The 21,648-nt window shown below is 42.9% G+C and overlaps 1 protein-coding gene across 1 annotated transcript in view; it reads left to right on the forward strand.

Moving 5' to 3' along the window:
* Positions 1-21,648, forward strand: part of KCTD2 (potassium channel tetramerization domain containing 2) — a 551,781-nt gene that overhangs the window by 322,628 nt on the left and 207,505 nt on the right. The window contains exon 4 of the mRNA XM_044068805.1: positions 5,973-6,068. Within this exon, the coding sequence (XP_043924740.1) occupies positions 5,973-6,068 (96 nt within the window). The remainder of the gene's footprint in view (positions 1-5,972; positions 6,069-21,648) is intronic.

Raw genomic sequence — 21,648 nt, forward strand, 5'->3', positions numbered from 1 at the left:
TACCGAAGTCATCTAAAAGCTAAGTACCCGTTGGAACATTTTTCTTGCCTCAGCCGATGTCAGAACAAATTGAGAAAGTTAATAATTGTTTGTCTTGTGGTAAACAAATACCTCATAAGGACTTCCATTCCTACTGCCTTCCTTGCCTGGGCCCAGACCATGACGTCTCGGCCTGTGCTGCCTGTGCTTGCTTTAATAAGCACACTCTCAGGCACCGGGCAGAATTTGCCGAAGACTTTTTCGGTGAATCTTTCGCGTATATCATGCCATCGGATCAACCGACAACTCAATCTGCCAAAAAACGAAAGGACCGGGACCGACATCCTCGGCCCGCGTCCACCACCGATGCAACTCCTAAACCCTCCGCTAGTGCTTCGTTCCCTTCGGAAGCGGTAATTCAACCGCTCCAGGCCGACGACACAGGGTTAGCACGTCCTTCGGTCTCGGAGATCTCTCCGGTGCCGGTTGTTGATTTTCCTCCGGAAACCAAAGTTCTGGATCTACCCGATACCATTTCTGTAGACAAGGTTACTCCTGCACGTGGGGCTGCAAGGCCTCCTGTATCCATGTCCATCAAGGCCTTTGCACGTGCTAAGGCCGCCAGCCAGGCCAAGGCCCATCCTAAACCTGCTGCTCAGGCCCCTTCTTCTGATAAACAGATCATGTCTTTTGCTGCAGATCTTATTTCTCTTATCAGGGGGTCTCAGCCTCATCCAGACAGAGGTTCTCAGCCACCTGCAGAGAAAAGGCCCAGAACTGAGCAGGCTGACAACCTCTCTTCAGATGAAGCCTCTGGGGATTCTGAGCATTCTGATACCCAAGAAGAATCCTTCCAGGCCTACGAGGACTCTGATGCTGAGGAATCAATTCCCTCTAACTCCCCTCCAGAGGATTTCTCGTTTGGTGAAGTCCTGCACTCTATGAGGGAACATTTTAAATGGCAGGGTCAGGAATTCTCTGATTCCAGGAAAAGGCTGCGTACCTTCCTCAAGCTTCCCCAGCACAGACCTTTAGCTATTCCTCCAGTTATGGATGTTTTGGATGATGTTTTCTCTGACTCCAGTGCTAACCCTGATTCTCTCCCCCCTGCTCCTGTCAAGCCAGACAGATATTATAGGGTCCCTGACACTCACAAGCATCTCTTTAAGGCCCACTCTGTGGATCTAGAAACTATTTCACGGGGCCCCAAGGGAGTGGCTACTTCCACTGCCAAGAATCCACTGCCAGCGGACAGGGAAGCTAGGTCCCTGGAGAGATGGGGTAAAAAAGTTTATACCTCTACCACCCTAGCCATGAGGTCACTTAACTGCCTTTTTCACATGTTTCAGTACCAGGATTTTTTACTGGATGATTTACAGAAAAAGTTAGCCTCTCCTGAGCCTATTGATAGAAAGGCATTGCAGGATCAGATACATAACACTCAACAGGTTAACAATCATTTTCTTCAGTGTGGTTATGATGCATTGGAAGCTTCATGTAGGGTAGCTATGACTGGGGCTGTGATACGTAGACATGCTTGGTTAAAAGATCAGTCTTTGCCTGACCATGTTAAAGTAAAGTTACTTGATGCACCTCTGGAAAAACAGAAGCTTTTTGGTGCTAATGCACAAGATGTGTTGAAATCCATTGAGGAAAAAGCTAAGTCAGTACAGACAGTCAAGGATTTCCTCCAGGTTCAGCCACCCAGATTCAGCAGAAACTGGCCTTCAAAGAATTGGTCCTTCCCAGACTCTGACAAGTTTCAAAGGGGAAAAAACAGGCGTGCTCGAGGTAGAGGGCAATACTGAGGATCCTACAGGGGCCGCCAATGGCAACCTCCAAATCAAAGAAGTGGCGCAGGCAGCCCAGCTGCACCACAAGGACAATCACAATGACTTGACTTTCATACCGCCTACAAAGGCTCAAAGAGAAGCACCTTTGGGCGGAAAATTATCCTTATTCTCAAAAAACTGGCATATCTTAACCAAGGACAGCTGGATTCTGGATTTAATAGACAAGGGTTACAGATTCCACTTCCATACTTTACCAATAAGACAAGGCATGCCAAACCTGCCACATCATCAGAGGGCAGAGGCACTCACTCAAGTTTCAAAGCTTTTAAGTATAAAAGCAATAGAAAGGGTTCCTCCTCAGGAACAAGGCCAGGGATTTTATTCAAGACTGTTCCTTGTTCCAAGAAAAGAAAACAAATGGAGACCTATACTGGACTTGTCAACTCTAAATACTTTTCTCATTGCGCCAAAGTTCAAAATGCTGACGCTGCAGCAACTCCTTCCCATGCTGGGCAAGGGGTCTTGGCTGGTCACTCTGGACCTCAAGGAGGCATACCTGCATGTCCCAATCAGACAAAGCTGCAGAAGATACCTCAGATTTCTTGCAGGGACAGAGCATTATCAATTCTCAGCATTGCCGTTTGGCTTATCTACTGCGCCCAGAGTGTTCACAAAATGCCTGGCATCAGTAGTGGCACACTGCAGACTCCAGGGGATTCAAATATACCCCTACCTGGACGACTGCCTCATACAAGCAGACAACAAACAAACCTTAATAGCAAACTTGGACTATGTCATTCAACTACTGCAGGCCTTGGGATACACAGTCAACATTCAGAATTCAAGACTACTGCCATCCCAACAGATTATTTTCCTGGAAGCCAAACTGGACACAGAAACTCAAATGGCCTGCCTCACAGAGGAAAAACAACAGCAGTTACCAGAGTACTTCAAAGGCCTAGCAAAACTCTCCCAGCTGACTGCAAGGAAAATCCTGCAGGCCCTGGGGTTCATGGCATCTTGCATTCTTCTGATACCTTTGGCAAGACTTCATATGAGAAAGCTGCAATGGTACTTAAAAAGCTTATGGTCCCAACACAGCCAAAGCCTAGAGGACGTAATCCCACTTATTCCATGTCTGCAAAAGGAATTTTTGTGGTGGGCTCAAGCAAGTCAGTTAAACAAAGGCATGTCTTTCAACAGACCTCAAGCAGGTCAAATGATTACAACAGATGCCTCAGATCATGGATGGGGGGCGCACATGGAGGGCAGATGCATTCAAGGTCTATGGACACCAAGGGAAAGACATCTGCACATAAACCAAAAAGAGATGTTGGCAGTGATACATGCAATCGAGACTTTCGAAAAATCTCTACAACAAGGACATTTGCTAATAAGGACAGACAACACCACTGTCATGTGGTATATAAACAAGCAGGGAGGCACTCATTCTTATCCCTTCTGCAGACTAACAATGCTTCTCTGGGAAAAATCCCTGAGTCTGAAGATACACTTGCAATCCCAGTTTGTGCCAGGCAAGGACAATGTACTGGCGGACAAGCTGAGCAGAAATTTCTTGGATCCACACGAATGGATGCTGCATCCTCACATTTTCTCACAACTAACAAAGACATGGGGAAGACCGGACATAGATCTCTTTGCTTCCCACTTAAATCATCACCTGGAAAAGTTCTGCACAAGGACCCACCATCCTCTAGCCTGGAAAACGGATGCTCTCTCCTTCAGCTGGAATTCCCTAAAAATTTATGCATTCCCTCCTCTACCTCTGCTGACCAAGGTGATACTGAAGATCAAAGCAGAACAACCATCAGGCATTTTGATAGCTCCAGACTGGCCAAGGCAACACTGGTACCCATCACTGTTGAGCATAACTTGGACCAGACCGTGGCCTCTGCCCCTATGGCCCCTGCTTCTAACACAACACAATTACAGGACTGTCCATCAAAACCTGAAAACATTGCATCTGACAGCCTGGAGGTTACCATGACTCCTCCAGCTATCTCTCTTTCCAAAACAGTTCAAGAGATCTTACTGGAAGCACGCAGACCTTCCACCAGAAAAACCTATTCAGCCAAGTGGAAGAGATTCAGCATCTGGAATGCCAACAAGGGTCAGGATACAACATTACAGAGTATACCTCAGATATTAGAATACTTGGCAGAAATGTTTCATACTGGACTCTCATACTCTTCTATAAAGATTCACGCCTCAGCAATCTCAGCAAAATACAATTGTGACCCACCAGTGTTTTCACATCCTTTGCTAAGACAGTTCCTAAGAGGGATAAAGAATATCAAACCTCCCAGAAAACAGCCAGTACCTGCATGGGACCTCAATTTTGTTTTGGAAAAATTAACTCTTCCTCCTTTTGAGCCAGCAGCAACTTCAGAAATGCAATTTCTATCATGGAAAACGGTCTTTCTATTGGCAGTCACATCTGCAAGAAGAGTCTCGGAGATACAGGCACTCATGGCAGTGCCTCCCTTCCTCATTTTTCATCAGGACAGAGTTTCTCTAAGAACCAATCCTACATTCATGCCAAAAGTAATTTCCAGGGTGTCTCTAAATCAAGCTATTCACCTGCCTACTTTCTTCCCCAATCCTCAAAATAGGGGGGGGAAACTGCTGCATACTTTGGACATACACAGGCAACTACGCTACTACTTGGACAGAACTAAGGCCACCAGAAAGTCTGACCAACTGTTTGTAGCCTATGCTGCTGGAGTACAAGGAAAAGCAATCTCCAAACAAACAATTTCAAAATGGATTGGACACTGCATCAGATTCTGCTTTTCTTTCCATGGAAAAGGTGTGCCAGCCAATATTAGGCCACATTCCACCAGAGCTATAGCCACATCCACAGCTTTCCTAAGAGGAGTGGCTACAAAGGACATTTTAGAGGCTGCTACATGGAGCTCCGTGCATACATTTACCAAGCACTACAACCTGCCCTTATACTCCAGATCCCGAGCAGGCTTTGCTTCGGCAGTCCTGCAGGGCATTTTAGCTACACCATCCCTCTCTTAGTTCCATCCACCCCCAGCTTGGCTATGGTATTCAACCCATATGTTATGACTGCAGTTGCATTCTTGAAGGACATAGTACAGTTTTGTACCTACCATAAATGTAGATGTCCGATAGATATGCAACTGCAGTCGGATTTTCCCACCCTCCTACCCCTCTGCAACTTTCTTTATGGGTCCCTACCCCTATTCCTATTAGCTGGGGGTATCTCCTATGGTGTATCTGTTTATTACTGTTGTGCATGTCTGGAATTGTTTTATCCATTCACCAAATTTAGCCTTCCTAGGAGGGCACCTGGCATCTGGGGCAAGAAACACTGAAGAAGATGGCGTCGGCCGATGCCTTTATACTCCAGCCGTTGTGACGTCGGAGAGGAGGCGACACCAGCCGACGCCGGACCCAGACTTTGGAATTCAGCCGACCGAGGGCTGCCTGAGGCAGGACAACCCATATGTTATGACTGCAGTTGCATATCTATCGGACATCTACATTTATGGTAGATACAAAACTGTACTTTCCATGTCCTGCACTGCAGTTGCATTGATAGTGATGCCTCAGTTTAGTATACATTTCCACATGTGTGGAGCAGTACTGTACCACAGTGATTTCTTCTGTGAAGGTCAAACCCAGAGAAAGAGAGGGGGAACATCTATATCATCACACAAGTCTCTCATTTCGTACTAATTACCTAATTTTCTTATCTGTAATTTATTGGAGTATGTGCTTTAGAAAAGTAGCCATCTCTTACTGTTTTATGGTTTTGGTTGTAAAACTAGATTGCTGTCATTTTGCCTCATGTCATTGTCATGCTATATTTTGAGAAGTACATAAGTCAAACATGACTATTCTGAGAAAGAAAGAAAGATGTTTTGCTTAGAATGGAGTCTTTGTAACAATGTCATTATCTGTTTGTATGTATATATCTTCTCCTGTTTGCTTTTCAGTGAGGGGATCTGTAGATTAATGATCTCACATTATCCATACTACACTGTACCCTTCAAAACTACTCTACCTTTCAAAACAATAGTTTAAGTAGATAGTTCCTTTCTAAAGAAAAGAGTCCAGAGGTGTATCAGTTCTTCTTGAAACAGTATCATTTGTTGACTTCCATTATATAGATACTATATTACAAAACTTGTTTGTATTGTCTTCTAGGGTCCAGTAAAACATGTGTATCGTGTGCTGCAGTGCCAGGAGGAAGAGTTGACCCAGATGGTCTCCACCATGTCTGATGGATGGAAATTTGAACAGGTACATAGTTTAGGAAATTACCTTTCCCCAGTATGAAAACTACTACCTTCATAAGTCCTTAAAAGAACATGCCTTCATACTTTGGAAAATTTTTAACCCAGCTGCTAAATCAGTATATGCTTTGAAGCACAAATATGTCCAGTGTTTACCATGTATCACAATGTGCAATCACAAAATGTTTTACATTTTTAGGGAAGTAGAGCACTCAAACAGTAAAAGTGACAAGAATAAAGATCTTATGGGTGCCATTTCTTCTGTACTAGAATATTCGAATGGCACCAAGAAAGAACAGTGATAGCAGTGACTACAAATGTAAATCAAAGTCTAAACCAGCTGTATCTGAAGTACTGGATATTATAAACAGATAAAAGAACTGGAAAAGGAATTTTTAGAAAAGGGAAGGAGCATATTACATAGAAGTAAATGGAAATTGTGGGAACAGTACATGCAGAATAATGTTCAGGAGGAGAAGGAGTGAGGTTTGAGGGGCTGGCAGGAATTCAGCAAATTATCTAATGCTGAACTGAAAATATATCTTTTCTTTCTTTGTAAATGTGATGTATAATGTACGTAAATTGAAAAGATATTAATATGGTTTGTTTTCTTTTTTTTACTGGATTAATTTCCGTAAGTCTTATGGGTTCCTAATAACATGAAGGGAATGGACCCCATCCCTAAGTCATAGTACAGTTAGAGCTCATGAAATTAGTATTGTTTCAGTCTTTGATGTTAGCCAGGAGTGCTTTTCTCAGTACCCACAATGTGCCCAGAAATGCCTCCTCTTATATTTCAAACATACTTACATGTATCAGTAAAATAAGTGCAAATGTAAATTCTTTTTATTAGACATCTTGCTCTCATTTCTGCTTGCAAATCCTGATATTTTATGATTTTTTGTCTCTGTATATGTAACACACTGCAATCAGGAGGTGTAGCAATTTCAGCAGTCAGTGTTACTTTTGTCTTTTTATTTTTCATGGACTATTTTTTGAACTGTTGGTAATAGGTTAGCCCATGTGATGTACACTTCATCACTCTCTATAATGCTTTGTGGTTCATGTTTCCCAGCTACTTCTACATTGTAATGTTTGCATGATTTTCAGTTTGTGCAACAGTCTTGCCATATTATTGTGTCTTTCGGCCCTCTGCCATGAGTGTATTACATCCAACAACAAGATGTTCCAGTCGTTTCCAATTCTTTTTTACAGAACCTACATTTGTCTGTTTCTCCCACATCTTCAGTGGACTTTATAAAGCAACTTGTACGTAGTCCACTATCCAGGGCTGCCTTTCATATTTTGGTTTCAACTCACCTGTCCTTAACCATTCCTTTATCAAATCCTGATCAACATGATGTTGTTCCAGTAAATGTCTGCATTTGCCACAATATTTATGTGTATTACTCATCTCTTTCCTTCTCATCTATCCCTTTTCCTTATGTTCTTTCTTTTATTTTTCTGGCACATTCAGTTGCTACCTGATTTTTATCTACTTCCGGTTTGTTTTCCATTTCCGTTGACAACAGAATGCTTCTGATGAAGTAAGCAGCGATGTCTTCTTAGACTTTCTCTCTTCATGTTTTAAAATTTTCACTATTTAGATCTGATGAGGTTGGCAAATATGTATGCAGTCCCATGCCTGCAAATATTTACATGTAATCAATTTTGAGGAGACCCAGTCCTCCTTCAGAGTGAGGAATGATATATCATTTTAAAGCATTTTTCTTGTTTTCCTGTCGAGATGGATCTAGTACCTTTTGCAGCCAGTCACCTCAAAATTGTAAATTAGAACAGGAACATTGCTTATAGCTTGGACTTAATTCCTAGATGTCAAGGCTGTTTTCAATATTAGTTTTAATCTTCTGGAGTATTCCTTACTCAGTTTTATTTGCATCTGTTCCTATTTTGTTGACATTCCTTCATCACTTCCCAAATATTTATATAGTCCTTCCTGCTCAAGTTCCTTTATATCACACTCCTCTTCTCTTGGTACTGCAACTTTCCTGCTTTAAATGTTGCCTTTGCACGTTAATCAAAACCAGATTACATTCTTGCATCATCTGACAAAGTTTTAACCACGTGCAGTTGTGCTTTCAACTCCTGTCCTGATGAACTATATAGTTTTAAATCATCCACAAAAAGTAAATTAGAAACTTTTAAACAAGGTTGCTTTCTGGGAGTCAAATTTTAACCATGACCTAATATGTTAAGTAAAAAACTCAGTGGGTTAAGGGCAAGGCAGAAACAGTGGTGGTAAAGATTCACCCTGGAATATCCCCATTTGAATTTTTATCCCTGGGATTATAATTTGCCCTTTGCCTTGGTTTAACTGCAAAGTGGTTTGCCACTGCTTAATTGCTACTGTAATGTAATTGATCATTGTAGGGTGTATTTTTACATCTGTAAGCATTCCTTTATCCATATATGTAGGATGCTGTCAAATGCTTTGCCATATGTTGATTCTTCCCCTTTTACAGTTCTCTAGTGTGGCTTTATTTAGCAATAAATTATCCTTTGTTCCATATGACCTTCTTTTGTTACCATTTTGTTCTGTTGCCATGATTGAGCTTTTTTTCTAAATGGTTAGAAACTCTGTCTGCTTCAGTTCCAGTGTATAGTTTATATGTCATTGGAAGGCAAGGTATTGGTCTATAGTTTTTAGGATGGCTTACAGTTTCACTCTTAAGGAAGATTATTGTTTTTCCTGTTGATAACCAGGGTGGTGTCTGTTCTAGATGTTCATGTAAGTAATTCTTTCTCAGGGATAAATTTTGTGTAAAGATGTTACTTTTAGCCAGAAGTTGGGTACTGCATTTGGGCCTGGGGTTTTCCGTTCAGGAGCTTTTCTTAATTTTGTTTCAATTTCTTTGGCCTGTACTTCATCCCATTTTGTATCCCCTACATTTGAACTCCTTAATGTTTCTTTTAATTTTTTTCCATTCAGCCTCTTTGTTATGTTCTATTAATGTGGTTTGCATATGTCTTAAGTGATAATTTGATAAAGGTGTTAAAAAAGATTAATGATATTTGCCAAATGTGTCTGTATTCTGTCTAAAACTGGTCACTACATAATATAACCCCTTTCACCCTAGTTTGTTTTATTTTCTCTAATTATTTTTGTATTTTTTTTGGGGGGGGGCTCCTTTCTGCAGCACCTCAACCTCTTTCCAAATGCCATAGGCTGTCATGTTGGCCCTCTCGGTGTAACTGTCACACAAGCTTGAACTAAAATTGCCTGAAGATTCTGAGGCTTTACACGGCAGCTTTTCAGGAAAAATGTCATGGCGATGGTGTATGTGATCGGTTTAAATCTTTAAACACTAAGCTTCCAGACACCATGCTTGGTTTTGCAGTTATGAAATCACAGGGCATGTACTCTTGTCTGAATGGTATGTAGATGTCTACATCATTTCTACCCACAGAATCAGTTGGCATTACTGATATGCTTATAAATCATAATTCTCAGATAATGAGAACTCATTTCTTAAGGTTGTCTTCCAGCTATGAATCTGCTTTGGTTAAAGCTTGAACTACATGCACACACAATGCAAGATGATTTTTCTAAAACAGTATGTTTTAAACACAGTTAAATTACGTTTTATTCCATTGGACTAGGGGTGACTAGTTTGTTATACATACCATTTCCATGAAGTTGATTCTCTGTTGCTGTAGCATTGAGCTAGTCCATGATTATTACAATCTTCACAATACTTGAAAAGGGAAGGGCATCAGGATAGTTATGGCAAGGGTTTATGTAAGTTTTCTCAAACTGGTCGGGTGCAGTTTGTGCTTATCACAATACTGTACAAGAGGTATTCCATTAGTTTGTACATCTAGAGTCTATGCAGTGTCTCCATCTCACTGCATTGAAGTAGGTCTCTGAAGAAACTACATGTGGGCACAAACATGACAGAAAAGCTAGTAGGGAATTGAAGGAAAGCTTGTAGTACTGGAGCTTCAGCAGGAGAGAAGAACATCTTAGTGAAACTACACAAGGAAGAACCGTGATACCATTCCTTTTCATTATATGTGGTTGTTGAGGGAGATAAAAGTGAAATACTCTGCCCAGGGCACAAGAGTAACAGCAGAATAAGTACCAATAATGTACTCAAACCACTACTACTGACACTTTCCACAATGTTATATCCTTATTGCTGCTTTCAACTATTTTGTTTGTTTCTACAATGTCCATTGTGTCCAGAATAGATCAACACATTTCTAAGACATTTTCTGGGAGTTATATTTGAATCCCTAGCTACAGAATATTTTAGATTGTATTCCTAGCTTCAAAGACAACATAACACAAACTTATTATAATCTCCTCAGTCTATCTCAAATGTAAGTGTCCACTGCAAGACAATTTCTGAGAGTTCTAGGTTTCATGGTTTCTTCTGTCCTTATGATTGTACACACCAGACTTCAGATGAAAAAGATCGGGTAATTTCTGAAGTGCATTTGGACTGAGCAGTCTCACCTTCTGTCCTTCCCAATAACAATTCTCAACTTTTTGAAGAAGGAACTCCTTTGATGGCCCTAAAAAGTCCTTTCCAGTCCAGGGACTCCATTGTCTCCCCTCAGCTCCTTTAATACAGTAGCTGTAGATACCTCATATTTTGTTTGGGATGCAGTTTCTCAGGGTGTTAAGATGCAGGGAATCCTAAACACAACACGTGCAAAACACATTATCCTAAAGGAGGTGATGGTTCTTATAAATGTCCTGAAAGAACTGAGTCAGCTTTGGTCTCCAGGCACTCAACGCCATTGTTATGTAGTAGTTAAACAGACAGGGCGGAACAAGATCATACCTCCTTTGCACGCTGGCCAAGATTTCCTGGGACATTATTAATTTAGCACAGTTTGCTTTAGGCAACTTAAGTCCCAACAGAGCAGAAGACAGTAGAAAATTCTTTGAGCAGATCAAGGATAAACAAAAATGAGAGGGTGCTACACTAGGAAGTCTTCCAAAAAGTAGTCTGCCAGTGGGGACTCCCCCTCCCTCAACTAGATCTGTTTGCTTCTAATCTGAACAGACAATTAAAACAGCTCTGTTTCGGGCACCTTGCAAAAATGTCTGGAAGGCACGACTTTTCAATACCCTGGACAGGAATGTTTTTTATGCCTTTCTCCCCATCTCATTTCCTAAGTCCTTCAAAAGGTCAGAAAGGATTTACAAAAGATGTTACTGGTGACTCCTTTTTGACCCAGACAATACTAGTTTTCCATCCTCATACAGCTGACAAGAGATGGTTACCAAAAACTTCCTTACTGAGTGGACTTGCTCACACAGGGCAAGGGATGTCTGATTTATCCCAGTTCAAAATCTGTCTAACTGTGGATGACAAATTCAACCTATCTGCCACCAGATTCCCCCTCTATCCTCTTTGTACCAATTCAAGCAATTTTTAAAGCAGAATTTGCAAATCAGACCATCAAGAGAAAATGTGGCTCCTTTTCGGGATTTGAATTTTGTTTAGGAAAACAAAATCAACCTCCCTTTGAACCTGCAGCTAGCTCTTCTCTAAAGTTTCTGATCTGAATGACTGCCTTGCTGGTAGCTTTAACTTCTGCTAGATGGGTATCTGAATTACAAGCCCTTATTGTCAGTTCACCCTTTTCTGATGTTTCACAAGAATATGATGAGTCTGAGAACCAGCCTTTCCATAATGTATAAGGTTATCACTGAATTTACTCTTAGTCAAACTATCCAGGTCACTGATGTCCTTCATGGATGCATCTGCAGTCATAACAAGTGGGTTGTCCTGTCGTCAGGCAGCCCTGCAGTCGGCCGGATTCCAAAGTCCGGGTCCGGCTTCGGCTGATGTCGCACTCCACCCGACGTCATCTCTGTTGGTCTTCGGGTATAAAAGCATCAGCCGACGCCATTTTCCTCAGTCTTTCTTGCCGCGCCTGAAGCAGAAGCTGTTCGCAAGTGCCGGTCGGTCGGATCCAGAGATTACTTCTACTGAATACTACTCAAGACTTCTAAAGCTAAGTACCCGTTGGGGACTGTTTCTTGCCTCAGCCGATGTCAGAAAAAGTTAACAATTGTTTAACCTGTGGGAAACAAATACCTCATAAAGATTTCCACTCTTACTGTCTGCCTTGTTTAGGCCCAGCCCACGACGTAGCAGCCTGTTCGGCCTGTGCCTCTTTCAACCGACGAACGCTTAGGCGTCGGTCGGAGTTTGCAGAACAGTTTTTCGGTTCTGATTTTGCGTACATTATGCCGTCTGATCCTCCGACTACCCCCAAAAAACGCAAAGATAAAGACCGACACTTCGGTCCGCGGTTTCGCCAAAACCACGGTAAAGCAAATCATGAGTGTCTCGGTTTCGCCCGAAACCGAGAAAACTGCTCAAAGTACAGCTGAACCTATTCTTACAACTGAGGCCCCTGCTACAACTCTTGAATCGACCTCAGAAATTTTACCCACTACGGTGGTTGACTTATCAGACACCATCCCGTTGGATGTCTCTACCCCAGCACGTGGTGCTGCTAGGCCTCCAGCTGCCATGTCCATTAAGGCCTTCGCCAGGGCTAAAGCAGCCAAGACTACTAAATCAGTGCCTGTTAAACCCCACACATCCAGGCCCTCTTCTAGTTCTCAAATGCTTTCTTTAGCAGAAGATTTAATTTCTTTAATTAGAGGATCTCAATCTCACCCAGACAGGGCCTCTCAGCCCCCAGAGAAGAGACCTAGGGCAGAGCCCCCTGAGCCAGTGTCTTCTGATGATTCTGCTGATGAATCAGACATAACTGACCAGCCTGAGGCTCCCTTCTCCAATTTTGAAGATTCTGATGCTGAAGAATCCATTCCAGCTGCTTCCCCACCAGAAGAATTCTCCTTTGGGGAAACCTTGCATGCCATGCGAGAACAGTTCCAATGGCAGCAACAGGATTTTTCAGACTCCAGAAAAGACTTAGGACCTTTCTGCACCTCCCACAGCACAGGCCCTTAGCTATACCTCCTGTTCTCTCTGTGGTGGATGATGCTTTCAATGATGTTTGCTCCGCTCCAGATTCTTTACCCCCAGCCCCTGCCAAACCAGACAGATTTTACAGGGTGCCAGATACTCATCACCACCTTTACAAGGCCCCACTTGCAGACCCAGAAACTATATCCCAGGGTCCCAAGGCAGTAGCAGCGACCACAGCTAAAACCCTATTCCTTCTGAAAGGGAAGCAAGGTCACTAGACAGATGGGGTAAAAGGTCTACACTTCAGCTACTCTCTCAGCTAGAGCTTTAAACTGTCAGTTTCACATGATACAATACCAAGAGTTTATGCTTGATCAGTTAACTAAAAACTAACCACTGATGAATCTCTTGATAAGAAATATGTATTAGAGATGGTAAATAACATACAACAGGTTAGCAACCATTCCTTAAAATGTGGCTATGATGCACTGGAGGCTTCATTTAGATCAGCCATGACAGGCACAGTGATAAGAAGGCATGCATGGCTAAAGGAACAAGCTTTACCGGATCATGTTAAAGCTAAGTTGCTAGATGCTCCCATGGACAAGACAAGTTTGTTTGGTACACCTGCCCAGCAGGTTATGAAGAAAATGGAAGAAAAGGCAAAATCTGTTCAAACTGTTAAAGATTTCTTGCAGGTTCAACCGCCAAGGTTTAGCAGGAACTGGCCTGCCAAAAATTGGTCCTTTCCTGACTCCACAAAATTTCAAAGGGGCAGGAATAGACGTTCCAGAGGCAGAAACCAATCCAGAGGAGGTGCCTACAGAGGACGACAGTGGCAAGGTAACAACAGAGGCACAGACACAGCCACTGCCACTACATCAGCACAACCACAGTGACTTAATCCTAAATCCGCCTACCAGGGAACAAATAGCAGCTCCTCTAGGCGGAAAGTTAACCTTATTTTCAAAGAACTGGCACTATATAACAAAAGACAAGTGGATTTTACAAACCATAGATCAAGGTTACCGGTTTCACTTCCACACTTTACCAGTCAAAAGAGGAATGCCAAATCTACCTCCAAATCAAAAAACAGAGGCTCTACGCCAGATAATGGAGTTAGCAAACATGAGAGCTGTGGAAAGAGTGCCAACAGCAGAACAAGGAAAGGGGTTCTACTCCAGACTATTCCTAGTCCCAAGAAAGGAAAAAAGTTGGAGACCAATTCTCGACCTGTCCACCTTAAATACATACATCATTGTCCCAAAATTCAAAATGCTGACCCTACAGCAACTTCTTCCCATGCTGGGCAAGGAGTCTTGGCTGGAAACTCTAGATCTCAAGGAGGCATACCTGCACGTCCCCATTCGACCAATCTGCAGAAGATACCTCAGATTTCTTGCAGGATCAGAGCACTATCAATTCTCAGCATTGCCCTTTGGCTTATCTACTGCGCCCAGAGTATTCACAAAATGCCTGGCATCAGTAATCGCCCATTGCAGACTACAGGGAATTCAAATTTACCCATACCTGGACGACTGCCTGCTACAAGGGGACAACAAAAGCAAGCTGACAACAGATTTACAAAGGGTCATTTACTTGCTACAAGGACTGGGATACACAGTCAATTTACAAAAGTCAAGGCTGATACCATCCCAAACAAGGACATTCTTGGGCTGAATTGGACACAGTACAACAAGTGGAATTCCTGACTACAGAAAACAAAAGAACTTCCTCTTTACTTCTTGGCACTAACAAAACTGAACAAGTTAACAGCAAGAAAAGTTCTGCAGGCCTTGGGCTTCATGGCATCATGCATAATCTTGGTCCCATTTGCCAGACTACATATGAGGAAACTACAGTGGTACCTAAAGAATTTATGGTCCCAACACAGACACAGTCTAGAAACAGAAATCCCACTAATTCCATGCTTAAAACAGGAGTTCCTATGGTGGGCTCAGGCATGCCAGTCAAACCCAGGCCTACCCTTTCGCAGATGTCAACCAAGCCAGACCATCACAACAGACGCTTCAGACCTAGGATGGGGGCCCACATGCTGGACAAATGCGTGCAAGGATTGTGGACACAGGATCAACTTCACCTGCACATCAATCTAAAAGAAATGCTGGCAGTAAAACTGGCAATCCAAAAGTTCAAACCATTTCTCAAAGAGGGCCAGTTGATGATAAGGACAGACAACACCACAGTCATGTGGTACATCAACAAACAGGGAGGCACTCATTCATACCCCTATGCAGAATGACCTTGGAGCTGTGGACCCTGGCACTCAGCTACAACATTCAGTTACAGGCAATATTTGTACCGGGAAAGACAATACTCTAGCAGACATATTAAGCAGAACCACTTCGGATGCCCACGAATGGAAGCTGCACCCGGACATCTTCAAGACCATCTCAAGAAATGGGGAATGCCACAGATAGACCTATTCGCATCACCTCTCAATCTCCACCTCAAAAATTCTGCACAAGGACATTCCACCCACTAGCATGGAAAGTGGTCTCACTCTCCTTCAACTGGAAAGGCCTAACAGCATATGCATTCCCACCTCTTCCTTTGATACACAAGGTACTACTAAAAACAAGGAAGAACGCCCAAGGATAATCCTGATAGCTCCAAACTGGCCAAGACAACACTGGTACCCACTACTGAAGAGCATGTCTCGAACAATATGTGGCCAATACCCTGATGCCTTTGATGTTAACTCAGAACAACTACAGCATCATACATCCAAACCTAAAACGCTGCAACTGACTGCATGGAACATCACATAGCAGCAGCTAATCCAGAACTTTCCCAAAGAGTTAAAGACATTATTCTTGAAGCACGCAGACCTTCAACAAGAAGGAACTATGCTGGAAAATGGAAAAGGTTTGTCATTTGGAGTACGGAAAGAGGAAAAGATGTGTCAAACATAGATATGCCTAACATTCTGGAGTATCTGGCCGAACTTCTTCATTCAGGCCTGTCCTACTCCTCCATCAAGATACATGCACCAGCTATTTCAGCAGAATACAGCTTTGATCCACCTGTTTTTTCACACCTTTGCTCAGGCAGTTCCTCAGAGGAATCAAGAATGTAAAACCTCCAAGGAAACCACCATTACCAGCTTGGGATTTAAACTTTGTGCTAGAAAAGTTGACACTATCACCCTTTGAACCAGCAGCAACAGCAGACCTACAACACCTGTCATGGAAAACTGTTTTCCTACTGGCAATTACTTCAGCAAGGAGGGTTTCAGAACTACAGGCCTTAATGGCAGTGCAACCCTTCCTAATCTTCCACCAAGATAGAGTGTCCATGAGGACTAATCCTACATTTATGCCCAAGGTGGTATCCAGAGTGTCTTTAAACCAGGCAATCCACCTACCTACCTTCTTTCCCAACCCACAAAACAGAGGGAAAGAATACTGCATACCTTGGATGTACATAGACAGCTACGCTACTACTTGGACAGAACAAAAATAGCAGAAAGACTGACCAACTTTTTGTAGCCTATGCAACAGGAAGGGAAGGAAAAGCTATTTCCAAACAGACAATCTCCAAATGGATAGGAAATTGCATACGATACTGTTACTCCTTCCATGGAAAACCAATTCCACAGAACATAAGACCTCATTCTACAAGGGCAACAGCCACTACCACAGCCTTCTTACGAGGAGTGGCAACCAAAGACATTATTGAGGCGGCTACTTGGACCTCCGTGCATACATTTGCCAAGCATTATAATTTGCCTCTATATTCCAGATCCCGAGCAGGGTTTGCCACTGCTGTACTGCAAGGGATCCTAAACACACCATAATCTACTTTTATCCTCCTCCCTAGTTGGCTATGGTATTCTACCCACTTGTTATGACTGCAGATGCATCCATGAAGGACATAGTACAGTTTTGTACCTACCATAAATGTAGATGTCCGAACTGGATAGCATCTGCAGTCAGGATTACCCTCCCTCCTTCCCCTCTGTGGTACTCCTAGGGTGTTTACCCTCCTAATAGCTAGCTGTTGGGGGGGAGTCTTTTATGGTGTATTTGTTTGTATATATGTACATATATGCTTATTGCTGTGTTTACCTCTATCTATTTGGAAACATTGGCATCTATCCAAATTTTTAGCCTGCAAGAGGGCTACTGGCATCTGGGGCAAGAAACACTGAGGAAAATGGCGCCGGCTGATGCTTTTATACCCGAAGACCAACAGAGATGACGTCGGGTGGAGTGCGACATCAGCCGAAGCCGGACCCGGACTTTGGAATCCGGCCGACTGCAGGGCTGCCTGACGACAGGACAACCCACTTGTTATGACTGCAGATGCTATCCAGTTCGGACATCTACATTTATGGTAGGTACAAAACTGTACTTTTTCTATCCTGATCCAGAAAACAAAGAAGAAAGGATTCTTTATTGCCTGGTTATACAGAAACTGTTGAGATTTTGTCTGGACAAAAGCTAAAGACTTTAGAAAACCTTATCAACTAAGCTAAAGACTTTAGAAAACCTTATCAACTTTTGGTATCTTATGATAGTAAGAAAAAGGGACAGCCAGTTTAGTGGTTTCCTATTTCTCTTCAGTTCTTCTATTCTAACCATGGCAAAAATTCTCCTGAGAATGTCAAAGCTCATCCTGCTAGAGCAGTTGCCATATCTGGGGATTTCTGGAAAGGTGTAGGCTCTAGCTCTATTCTCAAATGAGCTACGGGGTCCTCAGTTCACACATTTAACAAACATTACAAGCTTGATTTTGTTTCCAGAAACAGAACTGGCTTCACAAGAGCTGTTCTTCAGAGAATTCTGGAGTATGTTTCTTTCTTATCGCCCTTTCGTCTTGAGCTTTGACAATATGTAATGGCTACTGTAACAGTGATCTAATGAAGAACAGTACAGTTGTGGAGATTACTTAGCATAACAGTAGATGTCCAAGTAGTTCACTGTTACTAATACCCTCCCTCCATCCACTTCCTTCCCCGGCCAGAGTGGGTATCCTTATCCTTTTTCACATTAGACAAGACTGGATTTAGAGCAGTTGACTGGCAAGGAAGCTTTGAGGTTTGGAGCATCTGTACAACCCTCTTACACTACCAGCTCTGCTCATACTATACGCAGATGTACAGTGTGTGAGGAAGGTGCCTAAAGCTTTGTAGACTGACTGGACACACACTATCCTTGGTAGGTTATGCCCTGTGTGTAATGGCTACTGCAACAATGACCTATTCAAACATCTAATGTTATGATAAGTTAACAACACAAATATACTTTTTACTGTAATGTTCTTCATGTTTCATGTTGCAGTCATTTCATTTGGGTAATCTGCTTGCAGGTTGCCCTCGGTCGGCCTGATTAACAGTCTTGGGTCCTGTGTCGGTTGCTGTCCCTTCTTCCGTGACGTCAGGTCGTCAGGGGTATAAAATATGCAGCCGACGCCATTACATCAGTCTTTCTTGGCATGTGGTGCCTGAAGCAGAAGCAGTTCGCAAGTGCCGGTCGGCCGACTCCTGAAATTTTCATTTTTGAGTTTCAGATCTGAAGTCTTCGACTTAAAGCTAAGTACCCCGTTGGGGAAACTTTTTCTTGCTCCTTACCAATGTCAGTAAAAGTTAATAATTGCATTATTTGTGGAAAGCAAATAGCTCATAAAGATTTAAATTCGTACTGTATTCCTTGCCTAGGCCCTGACCACAACGTACCTTGCTGTCGGTTTTGTGCTTTATTTAATCAGTGCACTATCAGTCATCAGTATATTTTTGTTTCTAAATATTTCAGTTCTCGGTTTAATTATCCAGAAATGTCGTCAGATAGCCATCCGACTACCGGGATTCCAAAAAAACCGCAAAGATAAAGACAGAGACAGGCTGTTGAGGTCCAAAACTGTCGACGACGCTTCTCCTAAGCCAGTCGCCAGTTCGCTGGTACTCAGTGAGGCACTTTCACAGCCCCTGATACCCATTACTTCTAATTCACAGGCGTCTACTGAGACCCATTTGGAGTCTGGTATGCTGCGAGATGCTTCAGCTATGGAACCCGCGGATGTCTCTACCTTGGATGGGTCCGGAGCTGCTGTGCAGGCATCGGCTTCTGAGGATGCATTCAGACCTACAGACTTGCATATTAAATCGACTCCTCCTTCATTACTAAGGCCTAAATCTCGATCCATGTCTAAAAAAACGACGTCCAGGCCACATGCTCAGGCCCCTATGCCTAAAATACAAATGATAAAAATGGCTGAAGATCTAATAACTCTAATCAGGGATAGGCAACCCCCACCTTCTAAGCGGCCTAGGGCTGAGCTTGATTATGAATCTTCTGATCAGGATTCTGTTTCTTCTAACTCTTCTGATGACCTGGATTTGTCCTTACCTACTTATGAGGATTTTGATGCAGAGGATTCTGTACCCTCTGCTTCCCCTCCTGAAGATTTTTCTTTTGGGGAAACTTTACATACTTTAAGGGAGCATTTTCACTGGGAAAGCTAGGAATTTTCTGATTCAAAAAAGAGGCTTAGGGATTTCCTTCTTCTACCTCAGCATAGGCCTTTGGCTATACCTCCTGTGCTAGACATTGTTGATGATGTTTTCTTGGAGTCCAGTTTGACCCCTGACTCCCTGTCTCCTGCTCCTAGTAAACCTGACAGATACTACAGGGTTCGAGTCCCAGAAGTTCTTTTTCAAAAATCCTGTTGCAGATCCAGAGATTATTTCTCAGGGGCCCAAGGGCATTAAGGCTTCTACTGCTAAAAATCTTACCCTTTCTGATAGAGACTCCAGGGCGCTGGATAGATGGGGTAAAAATGTTTATACTTCTGCAACCTTGGCAATCAGAGCTTTAAACTGCCAATTTCATATGTTAAAGTATCAGCAACATGTCAGTGGATTCCTTAAACAGAAAATGATGTTGATTCCTAACTGTGTGGAAAATAAAGATTTACAGGATTTAATGCATTCTGCTGAACAATTTGGAAAACATACTTTGCAATGTGGTTTTGATTCTTTAGAGGCCTCCTGCAGGGCTGCTGTTACTGAGTCTGTGCTTAGAAGGCATGCTTGGCTTAAGGAGTAATCTTTGCCTGGTCATGTTAAAGCTAAATTGTTGGATGCTGCTCTAACTCAAGACCACCTGTTTGTCAACAAGCCTGAAGAAGTTCTTAAAAAGATGGAAGATAAAGATAAATCTATGCAAACTGTTAAAGATTTTTTGCAAGTGCAACCACCTAGATTTAGTAGGCATTGGCCTACTAAGAATTGGTCCTTTCCAGTCTCATCCAGGTCTACTCAAGCCAAACCCAGACACAGCAAAAACCCCAGGTTGAAGTCCCACGGGACTCTCAGAACTAAGCAGTGGGGGGCCTCCACTTCCAAATCTGGAAATAACAAGACACCCCCCCTATGGTAAACAGTCTCAATGACTTCCTTTTAAAATTCCCAAGCACTTATCTTTTGAGTGCCCCTTTGGGGGGAAAGATTGCTCTTCATGCAAAGAACTGGGAACTCTCATAACCCAGGACAAATGGGTTTTAAATATAGTGTCCCAGGGATACAGATTTCATTTCCATACCTTGCCAACACCAAATGGGTGGCCAGACCTGCCCCCAAATCAGTGGGCAGAGGCTCATAAACAAGTACTTTCCCTCTTAAACATGGGGGCTATTCAACTGGTACCAGAAGAGGAAAAGTGGCAAGGTTTTTACTCCAGACTTTGTCTGTTACCCAGAAAAGACAAGTCATGGCATCCAATCCTGGACCTTTCTACTCTAAACACCTTTCTGGAGATTCCAAAGTTCAAAATGCTGACTCTTCACCAATTACTTCCTATGGTAGGCAAAGACGCCTGGTTGGCAACACTAGATTTAAAAGAAGCATACCTGCACATCCCAGTCAGGGAATCTTACAGAAGATACCTACGCTTCAAAGCAGGCTACACGCATTATCAGTTCTCTGCACTTCCCTTTGGCTTGTCTACTGTGCCCAGGGTATTCACAAAGTGCCTGGCTCCAGTTATTGCATTTTGCAGGCAAAGAAGTATCCAAATATACCCATACCTGGACGATTGTCTAATTCAGGCAGAAAGTCAGGGCATACTTTTGAATCATCTGGCGTTTGTCAAAAGGGTTCTAACTTGTCTGGGTTACACCATAAATGAAAGGAAATCACAACTGGTACCCTGTAAACGAATTACATTCCTGGAAGCAAGCTTGAATGCAACTTCCCAGATGGCTTACCTCACGCCAGAAAAGCAAATTCATTTGGTAAGCTATTTCAGACAAGTGGCCACAAAAACCCTGTTATCTGCAAGGCAGATACTGCAAGCGTTGGGGTTCATGGCCTCCTGCATTCTTCTAATTCCGTATGCAAGACTGCATATGAGGAAGCTACAGTGGTATCTAAAAAGCCTATGGAGTCAACATTCTCCCAGCCTAGAAACAATGAATGTTAAGTTGTCAATCTCGCCTTCATTCTTGCTGGATGGGTTCGGAGCCGATCCTCGGCTCCGACTCGGCACTTGCTAAGCTCGAGAGTCACTTTTACCAGCTTGAGGCAGCCCCATATCCCATGATGCAAGGTGGTAATTACCCAGATCTCGTTTGCCGCTTCGCTAATGAGGTCATCCTTTTTACCAGCTCTTGGTAAGTGATATTTTTCTTGCTATTTGTAAG

Source organism: Protopterus annectens, chromosome 4.part0 (assembly GCF_019279795.1).
Source record: "Protopterus annectens isolate FY-2018-M chromosome 4.part0, PAN1.0, whole genome shotgun sequence".
NCBI lineage: Eukaryota > Metazoa > Chordata > Ceratodontiformes > Protopteridae > Protopterus > Protopterus annectens.